At 31.9% G+C, this 26,893-nt stretch overlaps 1 protein-coding gene across 3 annotated transcripts in view; it reads right to left on the bottom strand.

The window, feature by feature from the left end:
* The window catches only part of LOC118196559 (TGF-beta receptor type-1-like), a 632,361-nt gene that overhangs the window by 156,926 nt on the left and 448,542 nt on the right, over positions 1–26,893 (bottom strand). For all 3 annotated transcript variants that reach the window (XM_085814074.1, XM_085814073.1, XM_085814072.1), the window contains one exon: positions 23,598–23,715. In XM_085814074.1, the coding sequence (XP_085670200.1) occupies positions 23,598–23,715 (118 nt within the window). The remainder of the gene's footprint in view (positions 1–23,597; positions 23,716–26,893) is intronic.

Below are 26,893 nucleotides of genomic sequence, written 5' to 3'. Positions count from 1 at the left end.
TATATTCACTATTATTCTGATTTTATACGTAGGAGGATCCGAATTTGATTTATTGTTTGATTCAGTACATAAGTTTCAGCTTACAGGTATCTCAAGCTATACTTAATTATCAGTACATTATTATTCTGCACATTATTATGCTCATTATTATTTTGATTTTATACGTGTGAGAATCCGAATTTGATTTACCTTTTGGTCTTGTGCTTAAGTTTCAGGTTACAGGTTTCTCGAGCTATACTGAATTATCAGTACATTATTATTCTGATTTTATACGTGAGAGGATCCGAATTTGATTTATTTTTGGGTCCAGTAAATAAGTTTCAGGTTACAGGTATCTCGAGCTATACTAAATTATCAGTACATAAGTTTCAGGCTGCATGTCTCTCGAGCTATACTAAATTACCAGTAAAATACAGTACATAAGTTTCATGTTACAGGTATCTCGAGATATACTAAATTATAAGTACATTATTATTCTGATTTTAGACGTGTGAGGATCCGAATTTGATTTATTTTTTGGTCCAGTACTTAAGTTTCAGGTTACAGGTATCTCGAGCTATACTAAATTATCAATACATAAATTTCAGGTTACAGGTATCTCGAGCTATACTAAATTATGAGTACATAAGTTTCAAATTACGTATACTAAATTATAAGCACATAAGTTTCATATTCTGATTTTAGACGTATGAGGATAAGAATTTCATTTATTTTTTGGTCCAGTACTCAAGTTTCAGGTTCCATGTCTCTCGAGCTATACTAAATTATCAGTACATAAATTTCAGGTTAGAGGTATCTCGAGCTATACTAAATTATCAACATTTTACAAGTATTAAAGCTTGAATGAATCGAAAAAGAATATGTATTTAAACATATAAGGACCGTTAGCGAAAATCTGCGTATTATACTTTACATCTTTTGAGCATCGAAGCAAAAGAAAGTTGTAAAAGGAAAATAAAAACACGTTTTAACATTAGAAAGCATTTTCCTTTTTAAGTAACCTTGCTATGCACTACACATCAGCAATATAGCATGAAATATCAAGCTGCTCGTTATCGGAGATTTATACAGCCAAAAGTGACTAAAAGGAAGTGACTAGTTGAATTTCCGGTGATAAATTTGAGATACCCTACTGAGCTTCTTCGAATACATATAAATGTTAAAATATTCGAGCAGTAAAAATGAATTAAAGCCGAAAGAACTTGCGAACGATTAATTTAATGATCTTTAACTTAGTTACAAATTGCAGTATCAGAATTGCAAGCATGACCTACGCAATTACACTGAGCATCACATAAATATGTTGCTGGTATTATGATAGTTCAGAAAGCGAGTTTTGTAACAACAGGAAAGCTTTAAGAATTTGTAAATTATAAACAGTAGAATATGCACAACTCGAAGCTTTTACTTTTGAAAAATGCTGCCGTATTAAACCAATGTTATGCAAATAAGAAAGTTTTATAACAAAGAAAATTCGCATATTTACATACAATGCAAAAAATATGCATTTATGTAATTTGTTAGTGAACTGCAGAAATCATTTTTAAGCATTTCAGCGTACAAATTTTGTAAATAAATAACAATGAAGAAAATCAGAAAATACACAATCAATACCTACCACATAAATACGTTCACATTTATAAAGTAAGACACGAATCCTAAATTTTCACGAATTCGTATCCTGAAAGGTATCTCTGAAATCTTGCATATAATATACGGAGAAGACGGGAAAATCCTTTCACTTAAAGATTTTTAATTAAATAGAAATTCGAAATCTGTGTTTAATGAAAAATAAATTAAAAAGTTAGAGGCTATTAATTTCATTTTGGTATTTTGCGTTGATTTATTATAAACGGCGTTTCACTTTTCAAATTGTTCCCACCAAATATTAGAAGCCTGCATTATATTTAAACAAGTTAAATAATGAAGAATATGTAAGAACGTAGATGAGTTTCTCGCGCTGTGAAAAAACAACGGTATCCAGACATGAAACTCTGAATAATGTAGTCCTCCTATAGAATATGGGCATCTGGAAGTCCAAATTTTGAATCTGAAATTCTTTTTGCTATCTATTTCATATTTTGTAAATCTTTAAAGAATTTTTGATTAACAAACTCAATGATTTCAGTGCAAGCGATGGCAACACTGTACAGGGGGGGGGGAATCCCAAAACTTTCAGATTTTACATTACGCCCAAAGGGACCTTTTTTTAACATTTTGTGTGCTATCTTTATTTATTAAATATGTTCTTCGCACTTAAATCATAAAATTCAGTTCAAGAGCAATATCGCAAAATGATTTTTAGAATTTCCGATACATAGTCTCGCGCGCTGGCGTTAGAAATGTTTTTTCTGTTCAACGTTGCCATTGCTCGCTTTGAAATCCTTGAGTTTATTAATCAAAAATTCGTTAAAGCTTTACAAAATATGAAATAGATAGTAAAACAAATTTCAAATTTTGGCTTCCAGATGCCCACATTCGGGTGGAAACGTTCGTTATTCAAATTTTGATGGCTTTGGTACCGTCGTTTTATCACAATGCGAGAAGCATACATACATTTATGCAGGTTCTTCATTATTTATTTTTTTTAAATATAATACAGGGCGGTAATATTTGGTGTCAACATTCTGAAAAGTGCACCGACATTTATCGTGAACCAACGCTAAATGCCAAAACGAAATTAATAGCCCTTCTGGGCTAATCCCTTTGGGCTAAAAAAATATTTTCATCTCCAGCGTGCGAGACTGTGTATCGGACATTCTTAAGATTTGCTTTTTAAAAATTATTTTGCGAAATTGCTGTTGAATTGAATTTTATGGTTTACACGGTATTTCATAAATAGAGGTCACACACAAAATGCTAATAAAACGCCTCTTTGTGTGTATTATAAAATCTGAAAGCTGTAAGATTTTTTATTCTTTCCCATATCCTCATATTTATCAAATATTTTTTTATATTTTAACTTAAACTTATGAACATAATGGAAAATGAATATAAATAAATAAAGAAAGAAAGGCAAAGAATTTTTTTTTTATAATCGATATTTTTTTGTCGTCCTTAAGTTGAAATAAAAACTTGCAGTATTACGAAAGTAAAATAACTCAAGTGTCGGTCTCCTTAATTCTGAAGTAAACGTTCTTAAAATTCGGGAAAACAGAAATTTAAAGCGGCCACCGACGCTATGAATTTACGAAGCGGGCCACGGAAGCACGGCAGCGCCGGGCAAAGCAATAAGAGCGGCCGGCCAGGGGATGCGTATCATTATTTTCGCATTACGCCAGCTTTGACAGTTAGAATTGTCCGCCGAAAATGATCGCACTAGCGTGATCGATTGTAAAAATGCTGTACATAAATCATTTCGAAGTTTCTTATACCCTAACTCCGATATACAAACATGTTGTTTATATTTAACTTAAAAATCTATAATCAAAATGATACGTTAAATTCTTTATTTAATACAGTTTCCTAAAAAAGAATAAAAACTTGACGTTATAACGTCGCAAAAGGTTTTTAATAGAATCGAAGCATATATTTATTATCTTATTAGGAATTTTCAGAGATGTTTTGGCACCCCTAAAAATATAAAAGCGGTAAAATAAAAGTGTTCTTGAACAACTGTGTGCAGATTTATGAGTTCAGGCTTACAAAACTCCATCAGACGTAGAAAGTTAGTTATACAGTGAATTACGACTAATTCCATGTATTAAAAAAAAAAAAAAAAAAAAAAAATCAAAATAACAGCACATCAGATCGTTCCACTTTTGGTAAAAGTTAAAACAATGGCGAATATTTTTGTTAAAAGAAAAAAGTAAATAAGAAAATTAAAAAATAAATTTAAAAAAATCTGAAAGATTTAGAATTTTATATTACGCCCAAAGTAGCTTTTGTCCCCCCCCCATTTGCACACATACACGCTTCGAGAGCATTTAGACTAATGCCCCTTTAGGCTAAAAATATTTTAAAACAGCATATCTTCAGAATTTCCGATACACAGTCTCGAGCGCTGGAGATAAAAATGTTTTTTCCTGTACACAGCTCGATTTGAAATAGTTGAGTTTGTTAATAAAAAATTCTTTAAAGTTTTACAAAATATGAAATAGATAATAAAACAAATTCGGAATTGCAGGTGTCCATGTTCGGGGTGGAGGATTACGTTATTGAAAATTTGATGGCTTTAGGAACAGTCGCTTTTTCACAATCCGAGAAACATACATACATTCAAGCAGATTCTTCATTATTAATTTTTTTTAATATAATACACGGCCATATTATTATATTTTTATCAAACAAAAACTACCTAAAATGTTTAAAAATTAGTAAAAAAATGGGAATTTCAAGAAAATTCTTACTGCACATGGAAGGTTCCACCTCCAGCAAAATGATATATGTAAAGTTTGTAATAAATTCAGCGATTCAAAGCATTTCGTCGAGGATTGTTGCCTGACTGGAAGTGTGAGAGAGAAATATAAATTATCGAAGTTTGAGGATTTATTTAGCAACTATAAAGTGTTTGGAAAATTTGCAAGAGATATTATGTAAATTGTGAATGAGAATAAGAAGAATATTGGTATCGAGATATAACACAGCAGAAAATCATACTGAAAACAGAAATAGAGGTAACTTATAAATTTAAGATGAATTTTGGTAATATAAAGAAGATTTGAATAATAATAACTAACTGAAAGTAAAACTTACAAAGATTTTAACTTCAGAAAAAACACAGAAATGGAAACGACACATTTATATACTGTTTCACCGAGAGTGTTTGGAATGTATGTATCTACTTTACGTTTTTTTTTTTTTTTTTTTGTTATGCCTTCGTGGCTTGGCCTGTGCCTTCATAGCCATATGGCAGGTTTCACCTGCTAGGTGAGCTGTGGGCCAATGCTTAGAACTAACTAACTAACTAACACGGCGATAGTATTTGGTGGCAACAATTTAAAAAGTGATACGCCGTTCATAGTGAACAGGCGCAAAATGTCTCTTACCGATTAATATCCCTTCTTGGGTTAACAGTTTTTTGGGCTAAAAACCTCAAAAGCTTCAAATTTTAATTGTCATTCAAAGTCTTTTAAAATTTTAGCGAAAAACTATATAACGCAGTTCTATAAATGCATTTTTACTTAAATCAGATTAAACAAGTTCATGAGATTAAAAAAAAATTTAAAAACTTCATCTATTTCTTCTAAATACCTTAATTTGTTTATCAATAACAGACAGACTAAATTTGAAACAGAAACTTCTTGTATTTTCTCGAATGGCAATAGATTCGAATGAAAAATGAAACAACGCATTGAAGTAAGGAGTCAAAGTCGTGTTTCGAAATTAATTGTCATTTTATGGTCAAAATAGTACATTAGAAAAATGGAAAGCTATATAATTTAACTCTATAAAAATATGTAATGTTTTTTAATTAGATATATCATTAATGAAATGCATTTTTATCCAACTGAAACATTTAAAATTAAAAAAAAAAATGTTCTTAAGAACTGTGTCTATTACTTTCAAACAGTGCAGTTTGTTCATCAATAACAGACGATTTCAGTTTAAAAGATAAATATCTTATATTTTGCCGAATGGCAACAGACTTGAATAAAAGGTGAAACAATGCAAAATCTGGGTTCGAGATTCATAGTTCTTTTGGGCTGAAATAACAATCGCCATTAAATTTCAATCTATTTTATAATTCAAGATGAAAAATACTTATACAAAGAGAATAACACAATTCGGGTTTAAGACATTGAAATCGTGTTAGATTAGTCTTTTTATGCCAAGAAATAAAAATTAGAATGAATCAAGTTGGTTTTATTTTCACTAATCAAGCACGCTGCTCTTTATCACTAATGAAGCTCGTTAGAACTTAAATGCAAATTTTCTGTGATGCTATTTGAGATTAACAATGTTCACTATAAAATAAAATATTCAATTGAAAATTGATTAATAGATGAAATAAACAATGAGCTAAAAACTTCAATTAATTTAGTGCGAACAATACAAAACAGCAAAAATTTTATGACCTTTTCAGATCAGTTTGAACGTGATATATCAGAGTAAAAAAGAGGCTTTTATCCCCCCCCCGCCTACAAAGAGATGTTGATGTGATGCGTAGACAACCCCTTTTATTTTTGGAATTCTCTTGATTATTCTATTCTCTTAAACTTTGATACATTGAGTTCTTGCGCTATTTCTGGAATCATTTGATTCTTCTTTTTCTCTGATGCATAAAGTTCTAACTGATCCGGAAAGACTATAAAAATTTATTATTCTGTAAAACATTGAATATATGTGGGATGGCATCGTTGATTATAATCAGATGACGCGACAAGCTGTGAGAATAAATCTTTTACTTTTTTCGATGATAGAAGGCAGACGATTCCGCCATTAAGACAATGACGCGATTCAAAGATGTTTGCTTATAAAATACGATTCCTTCTCTTCATCTGTAAATAATCTCATCTGTTTCCTTCTACGTATGTAATTACCTTGTAGTTTGTAGCAACTATTCATGTTTCATTAAATATTCAAGTTTTACATAAATCGGACTAGTTTATTAGCACCTAGACAGCCACATCGGAAGTAAGTTTACAAACATCATATTCCTAGACAGTAAATACCGATTCTACATATATATCTGCACTCAATTAATTATACATATTATATATCGCAGTAGGGCAAATAAGAGTGGTACAATGGTATCTTAGAAGTTCAGTGACAGATAATTAATATCATATTTACTTCCAAAATGCACCGAAAAAAATTCACCGTGTATTCAGGAACAGTTAAATGTATAAAACATATGAGCTTCAAAGTGACAATATTCCTTTTCTATATCTAAAAAAATTTCATGTGCCACCTCACGACTTCTTTGTACGGAATATTAAATTATATGCAATTTTTGCTGCATTTCATTTAAACTTATTTCCTCGAATTTCATTAGAGATAGATTTGTCATTCAATCAATTCAGTTCTCATTTTGCGGCAAGACAAAAATACATAAAAACTCAAAATATCTCCATTAAAATTTGAAAAATATAAAAAATATAGAACATCAAATAGAGTTCAAAGAATTAAACACGTTTTTTATTATTAAAATTAGACAGGATTGAAGACAACTACATTAGAATGATAATGCCTTTAAAACAGAGATAGATTAATAGTAATCAATGTCTTAAAACAGAAACGTCATACTTTGTTTAGTGTTAAAATAGCATTTTTATCACAGTATTAATGTATTTATAACAGTGATATGCATTAGAATTCAGAGAACAAATTCAGAGCACTGACTAAGACAGGGCCATATGGGGCAGTTGCCCCGGCGAATAGAAAGTTTATTATACGTTTCCTTTATTAATGAACGCTTTTTAAACAAAATATCAGTACAATATAAAATTTGTCAGTTTATGTTAGCATCTTCATTAATCTATCGTCTATCGCGTGAACAAAAAAAAAAAAAAAAAAAAAAAAAATCTATATTTCGTAAATCCATGAATTTCGAGAGCGCAATTCAGCTAAATTTTCGCAATTACTATGGATAAATTTGGCTAATCAAAAGCTTGTATTTTTACAAAATGCGATATGTTTACAAAAATACCGGCTTCTAATTGGCTTAAGTGAGCCAACGTAATTGCGAACATTTAGCTGAATTCCGCCCTAATGTCAGCAAGGACCAAAGTTAACAATCAGAAAATTGCATTTCGGAAACTTGTGAAAGTTCACAAACTGCAACGATATGATTTTTAAACTACGTCATCTCAATCGCAACTGCGAAAAATCCAGTTACATCGTGTTCAGTGTATTCCTGTTGGAATTCCGCAACACTGAGAAATCACAATAATAAATTATAACTCATATTTTCTCAAAATTCTCACAAAATGTCAAATATTCTTTGATTAATAAATTTAATTTGCAAGACTGTAAAAATCTTCCTGGATCCCTTCCCAAATATCGAATGATAACCCACAGTGATAACTGCAACCGATATCTTAACTGGAAGCACAAGAAGTCAGCAATGAAGAAGCAGAACCAGAAGCACTTATGTTATGAAAACGATGCGGCATGCATCGAAATAAGCTTTTTAGCCTATTCTCTAAGTGGATAGGACTTATCTATGGTATTTTTCGTTAATTAACTCAAATTGATAAAAAAAGGCTTTACATTTCCTAATTATAAATTTAAACAGCATTTTTCTCAAATTTTGGCTCTTCAGCTGTGCTATATCCTTTTAATGATGGACACAGAATTGTCAGAAAATCATTAAAATGGACAGAACAATATTTTGTCTGGGGGGGGGACTTATTTTCCGTTCTAGTCAATTTTCTTGTTATATATCTATAATGAGGTGAAAAATTTAAATACCTCCATAAAATTCGGTTCTTCATTAATCAAGTAGTCAAGCAGAGGGGGGGGGGCAAAAGAAGTTTTTGCCCCGGGGAACAATTAAGCTAAGTCGGGCCTTATACATATTATTAATTCTCACACCGTTTCAAAAATTTTCATTACATTATATAGAACTGAGAAATATTAACAATTAATTAGACAATAATTTTTCGTCTCTCCTTTTTTAATCAACAACTAAACATTATCTTTGAGAAAAGACACGAAGAACACCACAACAGTCCATAGCCTTAAGATTTTGATTTAAGCATTCAGTTTTATGAAAGCCAAGGAAATAAGAATTTGTATAGGAAATTTGAATCTACAAATTACGAATGTTAAAATGTAAGAGAGATTTATTGCTTGGAGATGTGTCTGCAATATTTCGAGGTATACCGGTGATAAAAACAATATTTTCATAATATGCTATGTGCCCTGGAAAACAAAGAAATTATTTTAGAAATGAGTTCTATGAATTTAATATATCCATTTAGTGCAATCAACTTTTGCATTATGTAGAATACACGTATATTCGTACTACTGCTAGAGGAGAGAAAAATAGGTTTTCTCGCTCGATTTAGTCCAAAATGCTTAATGCTTTGAGAATAATAGAACAAAGGGAGGAGAACATTATTTAGTTGATACATACAGTTCAAAGAATACACCATGACAATTAAGAAAAATATGTCTTTAAACACGGAAAAGTGTTGCCACTACTCATTTTCAAATCGTAGAGTTTGTTAATAAAAAATTTGTAAGTTTTACAAAATAAGAAATAAAAATAGCATTGCCCAAACATTATATATATTATCCCCTGATTCCAAAAATTCGTGAGAAGTCATTTCGATCATTATCATCTTCGAACAACTTTAATCACTCGAAATATTAATTAAAATCTCTAAAAACGCTAATTTTCGCCCTCATTTTCCCGAATGGCAACAGTCTTCACATGCTGGAGATAAAAAATATGTTTTATGTCGAAAAGTGTTGCCAATGCTCACTTTCAAATCGTAGAGTTTGTTACGATTTGTAAGTTTTAGAAAATATGAAATAAAACTAGCATTACGAACCATTAAACATATTATTATACATGGTCATTTTCTAATGTTGAAGAAAGCACGTTAATTCTTTTATTGATATTAAAAAAGGTGTTATATTACATTAAATTTAAATCATGACGTCATACGCATACCTGAAACGTCAAAAGCTATTGTTTCCTGGTTTGGAAACAAAAAATTATTTATGAATTGTTGTGGCTTGGAAGGAAATGAAATGATTTCATTCATGTTGTAATGTTTTCATTTTTTTTTTTTTTTTTTTCAGGTGTACATAGAACTTCCTCACGCATTGGAGGAAACGCCGTTTACCAAAGTCCTCATCTCTTTTCTCTTGCTTAAAAGCAAGATTGCTAAAAACTAAAGACATAGAACTTTTAAATTTTGCTTTGGCAGCAGTTTGCTTGTTTTTAATAACGTAAATATTCACAAATTTCAATCTAATAGATTTCACGACAGAATATATTTAAAAAAGCGTTGAAATTCACGGATGAATTTTACAATAAACGAAAAGCGATTTTTCAAATGCATTCTTTACGGACAGAGATGAAAGCGAAGTTTTATCTTATAATTTTATATTTTAACATCAGTTGCTTTCAATGTTAGAGGCAACTTTGCTAAGAAGAATGATATGACACATTTTAATATAACCTAGAATAACAAGAATTTTTCCTTTCTGTTTTTAATTGTAGCGAAGCGGTATTGTATATTAACGAAGAACATTAAAGTAATGCTGTTTCTCTCATAAACCACACACGGTCATATATTCCAAATGATCGCGATGAGTCTGAATCCTTAATACTGCAGCGGCGACGAACAATATACATTCTTGAAAGACGAGTTTTAGTACAATGACTCATTCCAATACGAATCATTCCAATCTAAAGCAATAGGAATAATTTTCGAATTTGAGGAAGCCGTTGAAATAAATAGCTGCGGATACTCCAATTTAGTTTGACTAGAGAATTCATGTTATATAGATGAAACCTTACATTAGGCACAGCGACTTTTCAATTAGTAAGCTAACAGAATATAGATGTCTGTCGGAAATGAAAGAGGATTCAATTTCTAATTTAATGAAAAGCGAAAATACATAGTGAAACCACAAAGAATGACCAAACAAAACATCAAAATGGTATTATATGTCAAGCCCTTCATTCTTGACATGCTTCACTCCCTCATTATTATAACGTAGGATGAAGGAACATAATGTCAAAATTAAGCATTAATTGTTGACAGCATTCGAATTATAACGAATCCTTATCTAAATGGGAGAGAAAATATTTACAAAGCATAACTACAAAAATTATATCGTATTTTATACACATTATTGAATAAATTACAATTTTATTTAATGATGATCTTTAAGAGCGTTTTTTATGCATTTGATCGACAAATTCCACAAATAAAAAGCAACAAACAAAGCAGATAGTACAACAAGCAAATACCTATAATGTATACATACATCTCCTGCGTTTTGAAAACTGCATTTTTTATTGCCTTTTCTCTTTTTGAACATTTCTATTTATCTTGAAACTTTAGTTTCATAGACTGAATTTTAACTTTTGCCTTCAACAAAGTTTCTTGCTTACTTTATTTTTTAAATTCCTACTATTAGCTCACACTCTTCTCTTACATCTTGTTCAAATATTCAGTCGTTTATAAATAATTTTTATTTATCCACTCATGTTCAAATAAATTTTTTTAAACTTGTATTGGATAACACTTGATGTCGATACACTCTTTTCACAGATTAAAGTCAATTCCTACTTATTTATTCCTGTTTATCGGAACTAAAGGTATGCTGTTTTAAAATATATTGTTACGTTTTTTTTCTTCTGACACCAGTTGTCGCGTTATTTTTTCCTTCACGTTCGTACGGGGTTCGTAGATTTGGAGTGAATAATGACAACACTTCTTGATGAAGTAACGAAAACACACTTTATTCAGACAATATTAATCAGGACAGCTCCAAAATTTCGTTTACAGTCGTCGAAGATCTACAATAAACACGCTGACACGTTCAGCGACACAGCCTTCACACTGTCAAGCAATAACGGTGGAGACAGTTTCACTGCAAAGCACCAGAGTACAGCTCCCGACTCTGCTTGGTCGTTCTCGGAACTCCACGTACTTTCGAAACTCTCCACGCTACAACTCGCGATGCACTCGACGACACACAGAGCACAGCTCCCGACTCTCGGTTCAGTCGTTCCCGGAGCTCAACACACTTTCTCGACGATGCGCTAACCGCGAGACTCTTCGATGCACTCGACGACCCACTCGGCACTCGCTGGCCGGCTGTCAACTCGATCGTCTCCGCACGGACTGACTAGATGAGACACACTCTGACTGCGTACCAGCAGGGTTTATATAGCTTTCGGCTTGTGTTTGAGAACATTCTGGGCTAAACCGGTAAGAATTCGTTCCAGAAGATCCTTCATCCGTCCATGGCATATCGCAAATTTTGTCACCAAATGTCGCCAAATGGATGATTTCTCGCCAAATGTGGCAACCCTGCCTTCCTTTGCCATTTATGGCAACCCTATAGCTGCTTTGCGGGGAAGCCATCTTACCGCGCCTGTACATTTCGTAAGAATATTATAAGACTTATAAATAATGATCCTTTATTAGGAATTCTCACGTACCGTAAAAATAAATTTTATAGCAACTTCTAAATAATAGTGCATGACTGTGATAAATTGAATGTAATATTTAATAAAAACAAGTGGCAACAGTAAGATAGAGTTCTAAAGATTTTTAAAGTGTATGAAATTAAAGAACTGTAGTTTTATAGAGTTGGATGAAGCGGATTTAATGTCGTATTAATTCGCAAAGTAAGTTGCAAAGCACTGTAGATTATGCAGTAAGCACTGTAGCCACTGTAAATTATGCAGTAATATATCTAGGACGAAAACTCTACGCAACAGGTCAAGCATACGTCGCCTTGAATCGCGTTAAATCATTAGATGGAATATTAATTGAAGAACTGGACTACTCGAAACTCACGGGAAAGGTTCCTTAAAAAAATGAAGCATTACAAGAGATGGATAGAATGAGAAATTATAGACCACCATCAACTTCATAAATTAGAAACGAAAAAATGTTAATAAAATGTAACTAAAATAAAATTTTTCTTTGCTGACCTAAGTAGGAATTGATTTAAATTCTTTTTTATACTACTTGTGTTTTAGCCGAAAGGGCTATTAATTTCATTTTGGCATTTTGTGTTGAAAACTTTAAATGTCGGTTCACTTTTCAAATTGCTGCCACCAAATATTGCAGCCCTGTATTATATTCAAAGTAATTAAATAATGAAGAATATGCACAAATGCATGTATTTTTCTTGCATTGTGTTTAAACAACGGTACCCAGAGCCATCCAATTTTTAATAACGTACGTCTGCACCCGAATGTGGGCATCCGGAAGCCCAAATTTGGAATTTGGAATTTTTTTTATTATCTGTTTCATACCTTGACAGATATTAAAGGATTTTTAATTAACAAACTCAACGATTTCAAAACGAGTGCCTCCATAGCTCAAAAGAAGGGGCCCCGTATCTCCACAAACGAGGGCAGCCGGTAACCCAGCCACCCCCAAATTATCGCCCTGTATTCTTTTTAAAGAAATTAAATAATGAAGAATCTGCATGAATATATGTAAGTTTCTCGCACTGTGAAAAAACGACGATACCCAGAGCCATCAAATTTTGAATAACGTATGTCTCCACCCGAACATGGGCACCTGGAAGGCCATATTTTGAATTTCTAGTTTGTTTTATTATCTACTTCATATTTTGTAAAATTTTAACGAATTTTTAGTTAAACAAACTCAAGGATTTCAAAGCGAGCAATGGCAACGTTGTACAGAAAAAAAACATTTTTATCTCCAGCGCGAGAGACTATGTATCAAATATTCTAAAAATCTATCGGAAATTCTACTAAATATATCGAAAATTCTATAGATATGCTGTTTTTAAATATTTTTAGGCCAAAGGGGCGTTAGCCAAAATGCTCTCGAAACGGGTGCATGTGTGTGTAAATGAAAAAAAAAATAATAATAAACGACCCTTTGGACGTAATATAAAATCTGAAAGCTTTCAAATTTTTGTTTTGTTTTTGTTTTAGTTTTTAATTGGATTTCTAATCGCGGATAATTTCAAAGTTAACGTAGAATATGGTTTCTTGATATATTGCAGCACTATTCGCGACCAAACATGCTGCTTTTAAACCGAATGACCCAGATTTATATTTAATATGTGAAATGTATCCAGGGAGAAGTGAATACGATGTCAAATATACAGACATTTCAAACTGCGAAATTTACATTCTGATCCTGTCCATAAACCAGCTCAATACAAACTCAAATTTTTCAAGTAATTAGAAAAAGTTCTATCTATCAAAGCCCCCCCCTCCCCCAAATTCACACGCACTAAGATAAGTGCTTAAATCTTTGTAAAAGATTCTACCACATATTTCGCACGACGGTTTCGAGAATAATATTAACAGGGTAATAACAGCAATTCCATATTTCATACACGAAAGAGAAAAATATTATAATACATATATCCTCAACAGAATCTACGCAAGAAAGATAATTCCTACATTAAAACAAGGCCTGATCCATCCCATTATTGCTAACTCCTGAAGAGTCAGAGTGTCGCGTCCGCAAAAGTGGCTGATACTACATTATGCAGAGCACTCCACGATACGTAACGCACGTGACCACGTGCACATAACGTCGTATTAGCATAAAGAGCGGGAAAAGCATTTAGGTGAGAATTAAATGTGTCGGAGAACGTGATAAATTGCAAAATCCCCGGATGTTGAAACGATCACATATCGGGCACAAGCTTATATATTTTGCAGCTATGTTTCTCCACGTCATAATTCTGAAGTAACATCGACGTTCTTTGTTTAAATACATTGGCCATGGGATTATGGAAGGTTCTCTTTAAGATTTTTCGAGCTCCTTTATTTTAGAACGTAAGCCTGCAACATAAGTATATGATGGTACACGTATATTTGCTTTATAGAATATGTATGCTTAAAAAAGGGGGTTTTGTATAAAGTGCCTATGTAAAAATTGAGGATGATTTCTGGTAGAAATATTTTTTTACCGATCCGGTTTATAATAACGAACAAAAAAAAAAAAAAAAAAAAAAAAATAATTTTTCATATCGAAAGGTAAGTAACGTAGTAATTAAAAAACAATTTGATTAAATTTAATATATTTTTATAAAAATGTAATTAAATTTTATTAAATTACTTTTCCATAAAAATAATTTATCATATTTTTTTTAAAAATTATTTTTATAAAAAATTATATTATTTATAATTTAATTTAATTTGATCACATTTTTATAAAAACGCTTAAATTAAATTTTTATAATAAATACGTAAATTAAATTAAAATAATTTTTTTATAAAAAATAACTGAACTTTTACTGAAATATCAGTTTAATATTCGATAACTTGATAGGCACCTTACTTATGAGTTAATCTAAATACAGGTTGCATTATACTTGAGAAGATTTAATAAATGAAGAATACTTTCATTGAAAACGAATGAACACTCATTTTTAAAAGAAAGAATAATAACTTTCTTTGAAATCCGAAGAAACTTATGGTATTATTTTTATTACTTCAATAAAAAGCAAATACTTCAAAAATTACACACCACTCTGAGTTTAAAAAGGCAGAAAGGAAAAATGCTTATTTCAGATGGAGAAGGAAGCTGTTTTTATTAAAAGCACAGATTGTTTCAAAGAATCTTTACAGTTCTTTTTAAAATTTACTACACGTAGACATGTGAGAAATTACTTACCAAAGCAGATTCGACATGGAGTTTTTGACAGGACTGGCACTTTTTAAACAGTAAGTTTCCGCTTCTTAATTCATAGTTTTTTTTTTTTTTTTTTTTTTTTTTTTTTTTAAGTTTGAAATTTTTTAACAGTATTTACCATTTTATTTATCATTTGCAACTGAAGAACCAAAAATCGTCGTTGTTATTTTAACAGACCGAATGTCTTAAACTGACCATAAATTAAATGTTATTCATTAAACATAATATGCTCTTCACACTGTGAGAAAACGACGGTACCTAGAGCCATCCCATTTTGAATAACGTTCGCTTCCACCCGAATATGGGCATCTGGAAGCCCACATTTCGAATTTGCAATTTCTTTTATTATCGATTTCATATTTTGTAAAACTTTAACGAATAGCTTTGGTAAGTGATTAACAAACTCAACGGTTTCAAAGCGAGCAATGGCAACACTGTACGGGGGTAAAAAAAAAAACAATTTTATCTCCAGCATGCGAGACTGTGTATCGGAAATTCTAAAGATATACTCATTTTTGCGATAATGACTGTTGAACTAAATTTTAAGTGCGAAGAATACTTAATAAATAAAGGTAACACACAAAGCGTTCAAAAAACGCCCCTTTGGGCGTTATGTAAAATCTGAAAGGCATTCAGATATTTGTTTGTTTGGGTTGCCATATTTTTATGTAATAAATTTTTTTTTTTAAATAATCGCAGCTTTTGTTAAATTTTCTCAGCGTGAACCATACGTCACGCTGAGAAAATTTAACAAACCCACAAGTTCGACTTACTTGCTGTAGGTAACCGGAGACACACGAACAGATGAGAGAGATAACAATAAAGAATGACTTTTAAGTAATACAGTAAAACCTTGCCGCACGCGGTGATTAAAATTCAATTTTCTACTATGACAATCCATATCTTTAGGCCTTGGTAAGACCATGCAAAAGGTTCCTTTTCAGAACACAAAAAACACTTTTTAATAAGCCTATGCATTTCTCTTAGAAAAAATTTCAAAAATATTAAAAAGATACGTGGATTTACAGATTATTTTAAGTTTACAGTTTTGTTAATTTTTACGCAGTATAGCACTAAAACTATTTTATTATCACATTCAACTATCACTTTGTATCCAAAATTTAAGAAATTTAAAATTAAAAGCTGTAGAAGACATTGAATGCATTACAAAATACAAATTCCGTAATGCAAATAATGAAATAATTAAGAGCTGCATAGAAACTTTCCTTCTAAAAGAGCTATATTTAAGTAGTTCTGAATATGAATGTCAATTTCATAAAAAGGTAAAGACTAAGGTTTTCGAAATCATGTTTACATCAAAATCCCGAGAGAATAGGACAGCTTTTCTCTTGTCAGTTTGAGTTGTCCTTAAAATCTATTTATTTTTCGAACTATTTCATTAAAGAATATTATGTTTAATTTACTCTTTATTAACAATAAAATAACAGGAATACTATAAACTAAAAAAAAGTGCTGTCATTTTAAAAACTACACAAACTTATGCTTTTTACTACTATTTTAAATTACACACACTAAACCTATTATATTTGCTGCTATTGGGGTTTTTAAAAAGTCTGCGAAAACTATGTGAACAAAGAGTTATATTATCAACATTCAGAGAAAATACTGTACCGAGGTTTACATTTACGAAGTAAATTGTGCTTTATGTACTACGACAAGTTTACAGATAATAATTTCATTTCCAGTTAAAATACCGTAACGACATTCAGTACGTTGCTGCCCGCCGAAAGAGGGCGTTGCTGTTATTCGTGAAGCAGTAAAACTAATTTATTTCAGCTTTTCAATAAATAAAGTTTTCTATGATTTTTTTTCAGGGATGTAGCAACTTGCAATTTTCCGAATGGGATATTAATCTCAAAACAGTAGTTTGCATTGAATCACTGTAAACGGTGTATCACATTTCAAATTGTTGCCACCATATATTATCTCCCTGCATTATATTCAAAGAAATTAAATAATGAAGAATCTGCATAAATGTATGCACGTTTCTCACATTGTGGAAAAAAACAACGTTACCTAGAGCCATCCAATTTTGAATAACGTAGTTCTCCACCGGAACATGGGCAGCTGGAAACATGAACTTTGAATTTAGAATTTGTTTTATTATCCATTTCGTAAAGCTTTACTGAATTTTTGATTAGATTTCAAAGCGAGCAGTAGCAACACCGTACGGAATAAAACATGTTTATCTCCAGCGCGCGATACTGTCTGAATTATTTATGGTGTAAAATGCGTAGAATATGATGTTTAATAATAAAGCTAAAAAGACAAAAAAAGGGGATTAGTAGAAGTGAATGTAACAGCAGACTAGTAGACTGCGAGATCATCAAAAATTTCAAAAGCTGAAATAAATTAGTTTTAGTGTTTCACGAATAACAGCAACGCCCTCTTTCGGCGGGCAGCAAGAGCGTATAAAACCTTAACAAACCCTTTTGGGCGAACGTTAAAATCTGAAACTTTTCACATTTTGTTTAAATAACTGTGTTCTACAGATGTAATGTTATAGTCTGTTTGCATTGTGCTTGTTAGAACAAAGTGAAATATTTATGCTACGTATTGCATAAAGTTTGATTTTCACACACCCCCTCCCGTGCAAGGAGGTGAATAAATACCGTAACAAGTTTCAGCGTATTTAATTTCATCTTCAACTCGATTCTACAGACTGATGTCATACTTTGTATATTTTTCATAACTTTACAGTATACACCGCAACTTACAGCACCGAGATGCGAAAACTTTCAAAATTTCAAACTCGATAAACTGGGAGCATCAACCCGCGAAAAATATTAGCAAAACTAGGCGAAGAGGCAAAGTCTTACAGAAGCCATTAAAGAAATATTCGAGCGCTAAGCAAAGTGCTTATGGATCTTCATTTTATTTGATGACCCCTACTAGAAGTTTATGACAGAAAATTCTCCACAACAGCACTTCCAGGAACAGCATTCATAAACAACTGAATACTCAGACGCGAGGATGAATGAATTATAAACTCAGAATTCTCTCGAGAGAAATTTAAAACGGTTCACGAAAATCTTAAAAAGTTCACCAATATTAGATATACTGTAGTACACTTACGCTATATGTCTCATAACGATAAATAATATGCACTAAGATTACTTAGTTTTCGAGAAATATGTGATCCACTTTTTTGAGATTGCTGAAGTTTTGAAGCACATTTAAGTGAATTCGCAATAGCTAAGGCCTGATAAAATTGTTTCGAAAGCAAGTACTTTTCTGTCTCATAATAACTCTTTTGTATTTGAAAAACTATTAAACTTAGGCTATAGAAATGATAGACAGGTAAAGGTATACCACTGTAAATAAAGTACAGCTGTGTGGTTGGACACGAAAATATTAAAAATCAAACTGAATTTTCTATCAATTCTGCGTAGATTTCGCACCAAAGTTTGCAAAATTTAGTATTTCGGCATAATTTGAGTCGTAGAATTGAAATATGAAAAAATGTTGTCACGTTATTTCTAAAAAAGTCCGATTTCGTGTCTAAATACCTACAATACAATGATGCTAAATATAAATCTAATACATACCCTGTCGCGCTTTCGAGACATGAAAAACGCAATTTTTTAATTTCGTCAATCCGCCCAGTAGAATGGGAGATATTGAACTGTCCTTTTTTTTTTTTTTTTTCTTTTTGCACAGCGCTCAAGTTCCATCCAATGTTAACCAATGTAAAGGCAGTTTGAACACCTTGGCTACACTATCAAGTGGTTTATTTTCTTTGAATATCATAGCTATTTAATGTGCGTGTAGTCTGCTGACTTCTTTAACTATACTGTATAGCTGTCGGGAGAACAGAGATGGTGCAAAACACTTTTACAGTTCCCATGCATTTACAGTCCTCCTTCCAGCATGCCTTTGTGGTGTAACGGCAGCACACACGGCGCATATTCGAGAGGTCCAAGAACATTGCACATTCTTCACGTTTTGAGCATGAAAAAAAAAAAAAAAAAAAAAAAAAAACTAATGGCTCTACAATCTTATGTGCGAAAAAGCATAAACACATGTACACTGCGGGGGAAAAAAGAGGAGGGAAGTTCTATATCTCCCGTTCTACTGGGCCGACTGACGAAATTAAACTAACGTTTTTCATGTCTCAAAAGCACGATATGTATTAGATTTGTATTTAACACTGTTCTAATATAGGTGTTTTGACACAAAATCCGACTTTTCCCGAAATGACATGGCAATTTCTTTCCATATTTCGAGTCTACGACTCAAATTATGTCAACCTGTCAAGTTTTGTAAATATCGCGGGAGTAGTTTTTCAAAAATTAGCTCTCAAAATTTTAACTCCTCAATGTTAATTGAATTTGATATATATTTGTTAACATCTCTTTTTTTTATTAAACTTACTTGATTCCTTCTTCCAGAATTCGAAATTTAGTCTTAATCCAAATATAATTCGCACATTTTTTATGATTTATTTTTAAAATTTATATTTTTAAATAGTTTTTATAACATTATTGTTTTATAGCATATAAAATTTTTAACATCATGTTAAAGTAGATGTATTTCTAGGCATACTTCCAAAAAATTAGAGTTTTTTATTCAATATTTTCTAAAATGCACATCAATATACATATTGCCGCGTTTTGAAATTTGGCATGTTCGTTATAAGTGATAATAACGCCAAATGTGGTTTACGCACTTTATTAAAATTATCTGAAAGTATGAACGATGACTTTTTTCCGCTCGCAAGAAAATAGGTTGCTGTAAATTAAGAAGTTCGCCAAGTGAATTATTCTTAACGCAAACTGAAAAAAAAAAAAAAATTGCGCCATAATAAATTTTTGAATTTCTGCGTAGATTTCGCACCAAAGTTTGCAAAATTTAGTATTTCGGCATAATCTGAGTCGTAGAATTGAAATATGAAAAAATGTTGTCACGTTATTTCCGAAAAAGTCCGATTTCGTGTCTAAATACCTACAATACAATGATGCTAAATATAAATCTAATACATACCCTGTCGCGCTTTCGAGACATGAAAAACGCAATTTTTTAATTTCGTCAATCCGCCCAGTAGAATGGGAGATATTGAACGGTCCTTTCTTTTTTTCTTTTTGCACAGCGCTCAAGTTCCATCCAATATTTCACCTATATTCAATTTTAGTCGATTAAATGTGGCAAAAAATGGATCATAATTGATCAGAAGTGAGTAACGCGAACAAACAAAAACACAAACAGACATTCTTTTTTATATATATAGAATCTGTACAACTTACAAATTTTTGATTAACAAACTCTACGATTTGAAAGCGAGCAGTAGCAACACATTTCGAAATAAAGCATTTTGATGTCCAACGCGCGAGACTGTTGCCACTCGGAAAAATGAGTGTGAAAATTAATGTTTTCAGAGTTTTTAATTAATATCTGGTCCAATTAAAGTCGTACGAAGATGGGGATAGTCGAAATAGCTTCCCACGGGCTTTTAGAATCACGAATGATGTATTTAATGTTCGGCAATGTTATTTTTTCTTTCATCGTAAAACTTAAGAAATTTTTTTATTAGCAAACTCTACGATTTGAAAGCCAGCAGTGGCAACTCTTCTGGAAATACAGCAGACTTTTATCTCCAGCATGCAAAACTGTTGCCACTCGGAAAAATGAGGGCGTATATTAGGGGTTTCAGAGTTATTAATTAATATCTCTGATTTCAGTTGCCTTTTTTGGAAAAAAAAGTGGATGTCGACCTTTCCCAGGACCCAGAAAAGAATTGTAGAAAATTTGGTGATCATAGCTATAGTAGTGACTGAGTTAATCGCGAACAAACAAACACACAGGCAGACATTTTTCTTTATATATGTAGATAGGTAGATAAAAAAAATCAAAGCATTCGGTGATCATATCCGTTCTACCACAAATGAAACATTTTTACTGTCAAAAGTTTTTAAGAACTCTAGATGGTATATTTGCTCAACTGCGCACCCAGCAAATACATATACATTTTATCGCAAACGTCTGTCTGAAAAATTCAATTATTGCATGGGTGATACAAACATTCTGAACGAAAAAAAAAATCTTAAGTCATTTTAATAGATGTTTCAGCAACCAGACACACATATTTACACTCCCTTTGTATCGTCACATTTCGTCGTTAAATAAATGGAAAGAAAAAATATTTTTCCTATCATTTTTAAAGAACGCAATATCATAACTAGTTTTAGAAAGTAGCGGAAAAACAGGTTTATGGGTTCAAGTGTTAAATTATCAGCTTAATAAATTAATGACAAACTGATATATTAATTTAAACTGCAAGAAGAAAAATTATACTCTTCGGGTTGGCAACCGGCCATTAAAATGTTACGCAAGGAAGTTCTCGCGTTTTTTGCAGTTAGAATGTCCATTTAAAAACTATTCAGAAAATTAGAACAATTAGAGAAAGAACACAAGTTTCTCTTTACCAATTTAACAATCGTTTACGTTAAGATTATTAGATAAAAAAACTATATACCTTTCTTTCATAGAATTTATTTCTGAATTACGAAATATTTCTGAAATATTTCTGAATTTATTTCTGAATTATTTCTGAATTACGGAACTGAATACAAACTTAATTATAAAAACACATTATGCGTATATCTATACATATAAAGAAGAAAGTCTGCGTGTGTGTTTGTTCGCGAGCAACTCAGTCACTATTATAGCTATCGTCACCAAACTTTCTACAATTTTTTCCTGGGTTCTTGAAAAGGCCGACGTACGCTTTTTTTCGGAAAAAAAAAGTAGTTAAAATCAGGGATATTAATAGAAAACTCGGAAAAACAATAATTTTTCCCCGAGTGGCAACAGCCTCGTAAGCTGGAGATGAAAATATGCTTTATTTCGAAAGTTGTTGCCACTGCTCGCTTTCAAATCCTAGAGATTGTCAATAAAAAATATCTAAGTTTTACGACATATAAATATCTAAGTTTTACGATGAAATGAAAATTGAATTGTTAAACATAAAATACATCATTTCCAAATCCAAAAATTTATGGGAAGCTATTTTGACTATTCTCATCTTCGTACGACTTTAATCAGCCGAAATATTAATTAAAAACTCTGAAAGCGCTAATTTTTGCAATCATTCTTTTGAGCGACAACATTTTGGCACGCTGGAGATAAAAATGCTTCAAAACGTATTGCTACTCCTCGCTTTCAAATCATAGAGTTTGTTAATCAAAAATTTTTTATGTTTTACAAAATCTATACATATAAAGAAGAATGCTTGTTTGTTCCATTATTGATTTCTGATGAATGTTTTGCCACATTTAATCGACTAATATTTAGTGTAGGTGAAATATTGCATGGAACTTGAGCTTTTACGACTGATTAGAAAGACGGAAATAATTAAAAACTGTGTGCTGCTGTTGCTTATATAATCAGCGAGAATTAGCTTATTTTTCTATCGAAATTTTGTTGGGTTCCATATCGCATCCGAATGAAAAATGTATGACTATGAATCGTATTTTTTGCATTGCTATTAGAGATGGATTATAGCGGTATGTTCTCTTTGTTGATAGATACATTACTCTCAATCTAACTTAACATCGGGTACTTCCGCTAGTAGGTATATGTTTAAGTAAACAGAGTTTAGAAAACATACAAATGAGACGAGATAAAAGTAATTATGAATTTCTAACCTAAAGTGTTTCAAAAGATATGATATGTTTACTTCAATTCGTGAGCACTTGATAAATAAATATAATGCAATTATATGATAAATAAATATAATGCAAATGTTGAATATCATGCTCAGGATAACAGTTATGCTTTTAAACAGCAACATATTATAAATATTAGCATTTGGATAAAACAAATTATCATTAATGTTAAATGGTTATACTTTTTTACAATTAGAATACAAAACAAATGCTGAACAATACATTTTTTTTACATTTCTTCGCAAAAGCAAAATTTTCTTCGTACTCATTTCAATAAACAGAACAAGGAATTAGTTAATTTAATGTTTTCGCCTAAATGGTGGTGAAAAATGGTGAAGTGAATATACATAAGCAGGGTATATCTGCATTAAAAAAACATTATGATAAGTTTCAGAAAGTAGAAATAGAAAAGGCTATTTTTCCCACAATGACACTGTCACGCATATATACCACCCAAAAAATTAGCATTATTGTAATATACAGGGTGGCCATAAAGCCATTCCCAAACGAAATTGTTTTTAAATGGAAAGATTTTATGCTCACCCTTTATATTAAGCTAAGATTTTCTTAAACTTACAGACATCACAAGTATTAATTCAAATAATACAAATAATTCTTGGAAAAGTAAAACACACAGTACCTGTACATTTTTGATATCGTCCCATCGCTTTCTTTGTGTACGCTGGTGTAACATAAGCCATCTGTCACACATGTGCGATTGTTCTCGCACGAGTCGCACACACATTTTAGTTTCACCTCTGGAAGAGAATTCAATACATTAATTTTTTGTAGCAGAATTAAAAAAAAGGGGAAAAAATTAAAACACAGATAACATTTTTTAAAAAGTTTTTTCCAGTTTTATTTACATACTTTCTTAATCAATTTTAATAAGTGATCTGAAGAAAATAATTTTATCACTTTTTAATTTTCTACATTGTTCACCATACAAATAGCTAACATGGCATGCAACAAATGGGAAATTTGCATGAAACATGCTGGGATATTCATATGAGAACATTCCAGTAAGCTATGAATAACGTCAGTTACATTATGAATAAATGGAAAAACTGGACACAGGCTTCTCGCTTGAAAATACTTTTATATTTATTGCTGTTTTCTCTTCTGCTTCTGTTTCTTTAGGATGTTTTAATTTTAAAATGTGCTTTGCAGTTTTCTCTGTATCGTATAGGGCAGTGTTTCTTAACCTTTCTAGCGAGTCGCACCCCATTGAATCTGAAAATACATCTCCGCACCCCATTGAAAAATGTGTTTTAATTTTTTTAGTCTAGAAAAATGCATTTTTTGCGAAACTTATTGTTTATTGAAAAACATTGTACATTTTATATAAATACAAAACAATATTTTTTTATTAATGACTAGTCTTTTGTTGATTGTTCATTATTATACTGGCGAAGCGAGGTTCCTTTTTTGAAAGACATACGCGTCATCACTTGCATTTAAGCGATTTCTCGCTTTAGTTTTTATATGCAAAAGCGATGAAAATCCCATTTCACACAAGTAGGTGGTAGCAAAGGGTAAGAGTAATTACAGTGCTCCGTTCGCCAGCTCTGGATAACGTTGTAACTGTGAACACCAGAATTGTTGCAATTCTAATTGTTCGAATTCCATTTGAACATGTCCACTTGCTCGCATTTTAATAAGTTGTTCTTTTTTCAGATCACTATCATCCATCAAATTTAAGTCAAATAGAAATGGATCCAGTATCCATCTCTCAGTTTTGGTAATATTTCCGGTAGAAAAATATCCATTGAATGATTCGCTCAATAGTCTCAAATGTATTACAATGTCGGGTATAATTGTATTCTTTTCATTTTTCACAATAACAGAATCAAGCAAGGGAAAGTTTGCAAAATTCTCCTTTTCTACTCGACGTATCCAAATTTCTAATTTTGCGATAAATGAAGATAATTTTTCACTAGATATTATTATATTTATACCAAATCCTTGCATTGATCGATTCAATTCATTTAAATGGCTAAATATGTCTGCTAAGTAGGCCAGCCTCAGCATTGCATCATTACTCTCAAAATCTTTTACTAAATAACAGTTTTGACTAGTCAGTAATTGAAAAATTTCCTCACGGAATTCAAAAACTCTGTTAAGCATGCAACCTTTAGATAACCATCGTATTTCGGTGTGATATAGGAGCACGGTATGATCAGCACCGATTTCTTCGCAAAATGCACGAAAACTGCGATGATTAAGCGCTCGACCTCGAATGTATTTTACTACATTTACTGCTGTAGGTAGATGTTGTTTTAAACTTTCTGGCAATGCTTTCGACGCAAGTGCATGACGATGCAACATGCAATTCGTTATTATAACTTCCGGTAATTCTCTTTTCATGTGCAAAAAAAATCCCGAATTTTTGCCTAACATTGTTGGGGCTCCATCAGTGCATATTGAGCCAATCACATTCATAGGTAATTGATATTTAGTAAAAAAATCTTTGATGCGATTGAAAAAACATCAATTCCTCTCGTATTCACCTTCAGTGGCTCACAAAATAGAAATTCTTCTATCACTTTTTTTTCCTTCACATACCTGACAAATACCAAACGATGGCTACAATTATCAACATCAGTTGACTCATCCAGTTGCATGCCTATTTTTAGTGGACTGATTTTTATGTCTTCAATTACTTGCATTAAAATATCTTCACTGAGATCTTGTATTCGCGATCGTATAATATCATTCGATAATGGAATCTTTTGGAATTTTTTTATGTACTTCCGAATCTAAAACTGTTTTAGCAATAATTAAAGCAAAAGGTTTAATCAACTCTTCAGCGATTGTGTGAGGTTTCTTTCTTTCTTTTTTTTTTTTCATATAAATATGCCACTTGATATGACGCTTCTAATAAAGGTTTTTGAGTTGCTGGTCCGCACAATTTTAGGATAGTTCCACTGGTATTAAACCGAGCCTTCTTTGACATCAAGCTGTTCATGCTATGCGCTTTTTTGCCACCATGCAGATTGTTGAAATGCTCTAATAACTTTGATGGTTTGAGATTGCTGTTCGAAAATATTTTGGAACACAAGATGCATTGCGCTCGTTGCGTGCCATCCTTTTCGGTTGTGCAGGTAAATCCGTAACCGGCATACTTATCGCGCCATTGTCGTTTTTTGTGACATAGTGGGGTTCACTTTAATCGATTTAATTATTTAGAAATAATGTAATATAATATATATAATGTCCTTAGGTTTGTAATATCACTGAATCATATTCGGCTTGAACGAGCAATTAAGAATATATTAGTCTCAAGAGGTTTCTGGACAAGTCAGAATACACAATACACATGTCGCAAACACAGTACTTGACTCAACTTGACTCAACCTAACACAGGCGCAGTAGATGCAGATACAAATCTGTGAATCCGTAGATTCCATTGGAGTAGCACATATTGAACTCAGCGCATGCGCAAGCTGGGATAACGTTCTCCACTTGTATTCCTACAAAGTTTTTTTTCTTTTCTCCGTCGCCTACCTGCCTGTTCGCGTTCGTTTGTAGCGTTTCATGCCTTTTCGTAGCGTAGTGTATACGCCCATCGGCACCGGCTCTTTCCTGTGTCTTTTGCCGATAAGTGAGCTAGGTGCTACCAATTTTTATGAGCTTCAATATTGGGGACACTATTGAAGATTTCAAATATTTTATTATAAGAAATTTAATAAATGATATTTAATAATTTTTATGGTTAGGTAGAGGCTTCTCCCGCACCCCCCAAAAATACATTCCCGCACCCCCGGTTAAGAATCACTAATATAGAGCAATACTATTTGGTGGCAAGGATTTGAAAAGTGATACAGCTTTTTAAAGTTTTCAACGCAAAATCGCAAAATGAAAACAATAGTCCCTCAGGGACAAAGCCCCTTTGGAATAAGATAAGATAGATAAGTTTGGGCTTCCCTGCTCCGG

The sequence above is a fragment of the Stegodyphus dumicola genome, chromosome 3 (genome assembly GCF_044657685.1).
Source record: "Stegodyphus dumicola isolate Sdum_Otavi_A_Nest chromosome 3, ASM4465768v1".
Taxonomy (NCBI): domain Eukaryota; kingdom Metazoa; phylum Arthropoda; class Arachnida; order Araneae; family Eresidae; genus Stegodyphus; species Stegodyphus dumicola.
The sequence above is the reverse complement of the archived record's forward strand: the minus strand, read 5'-3'. Positions and strand labels throughout refer to the sequence as shown.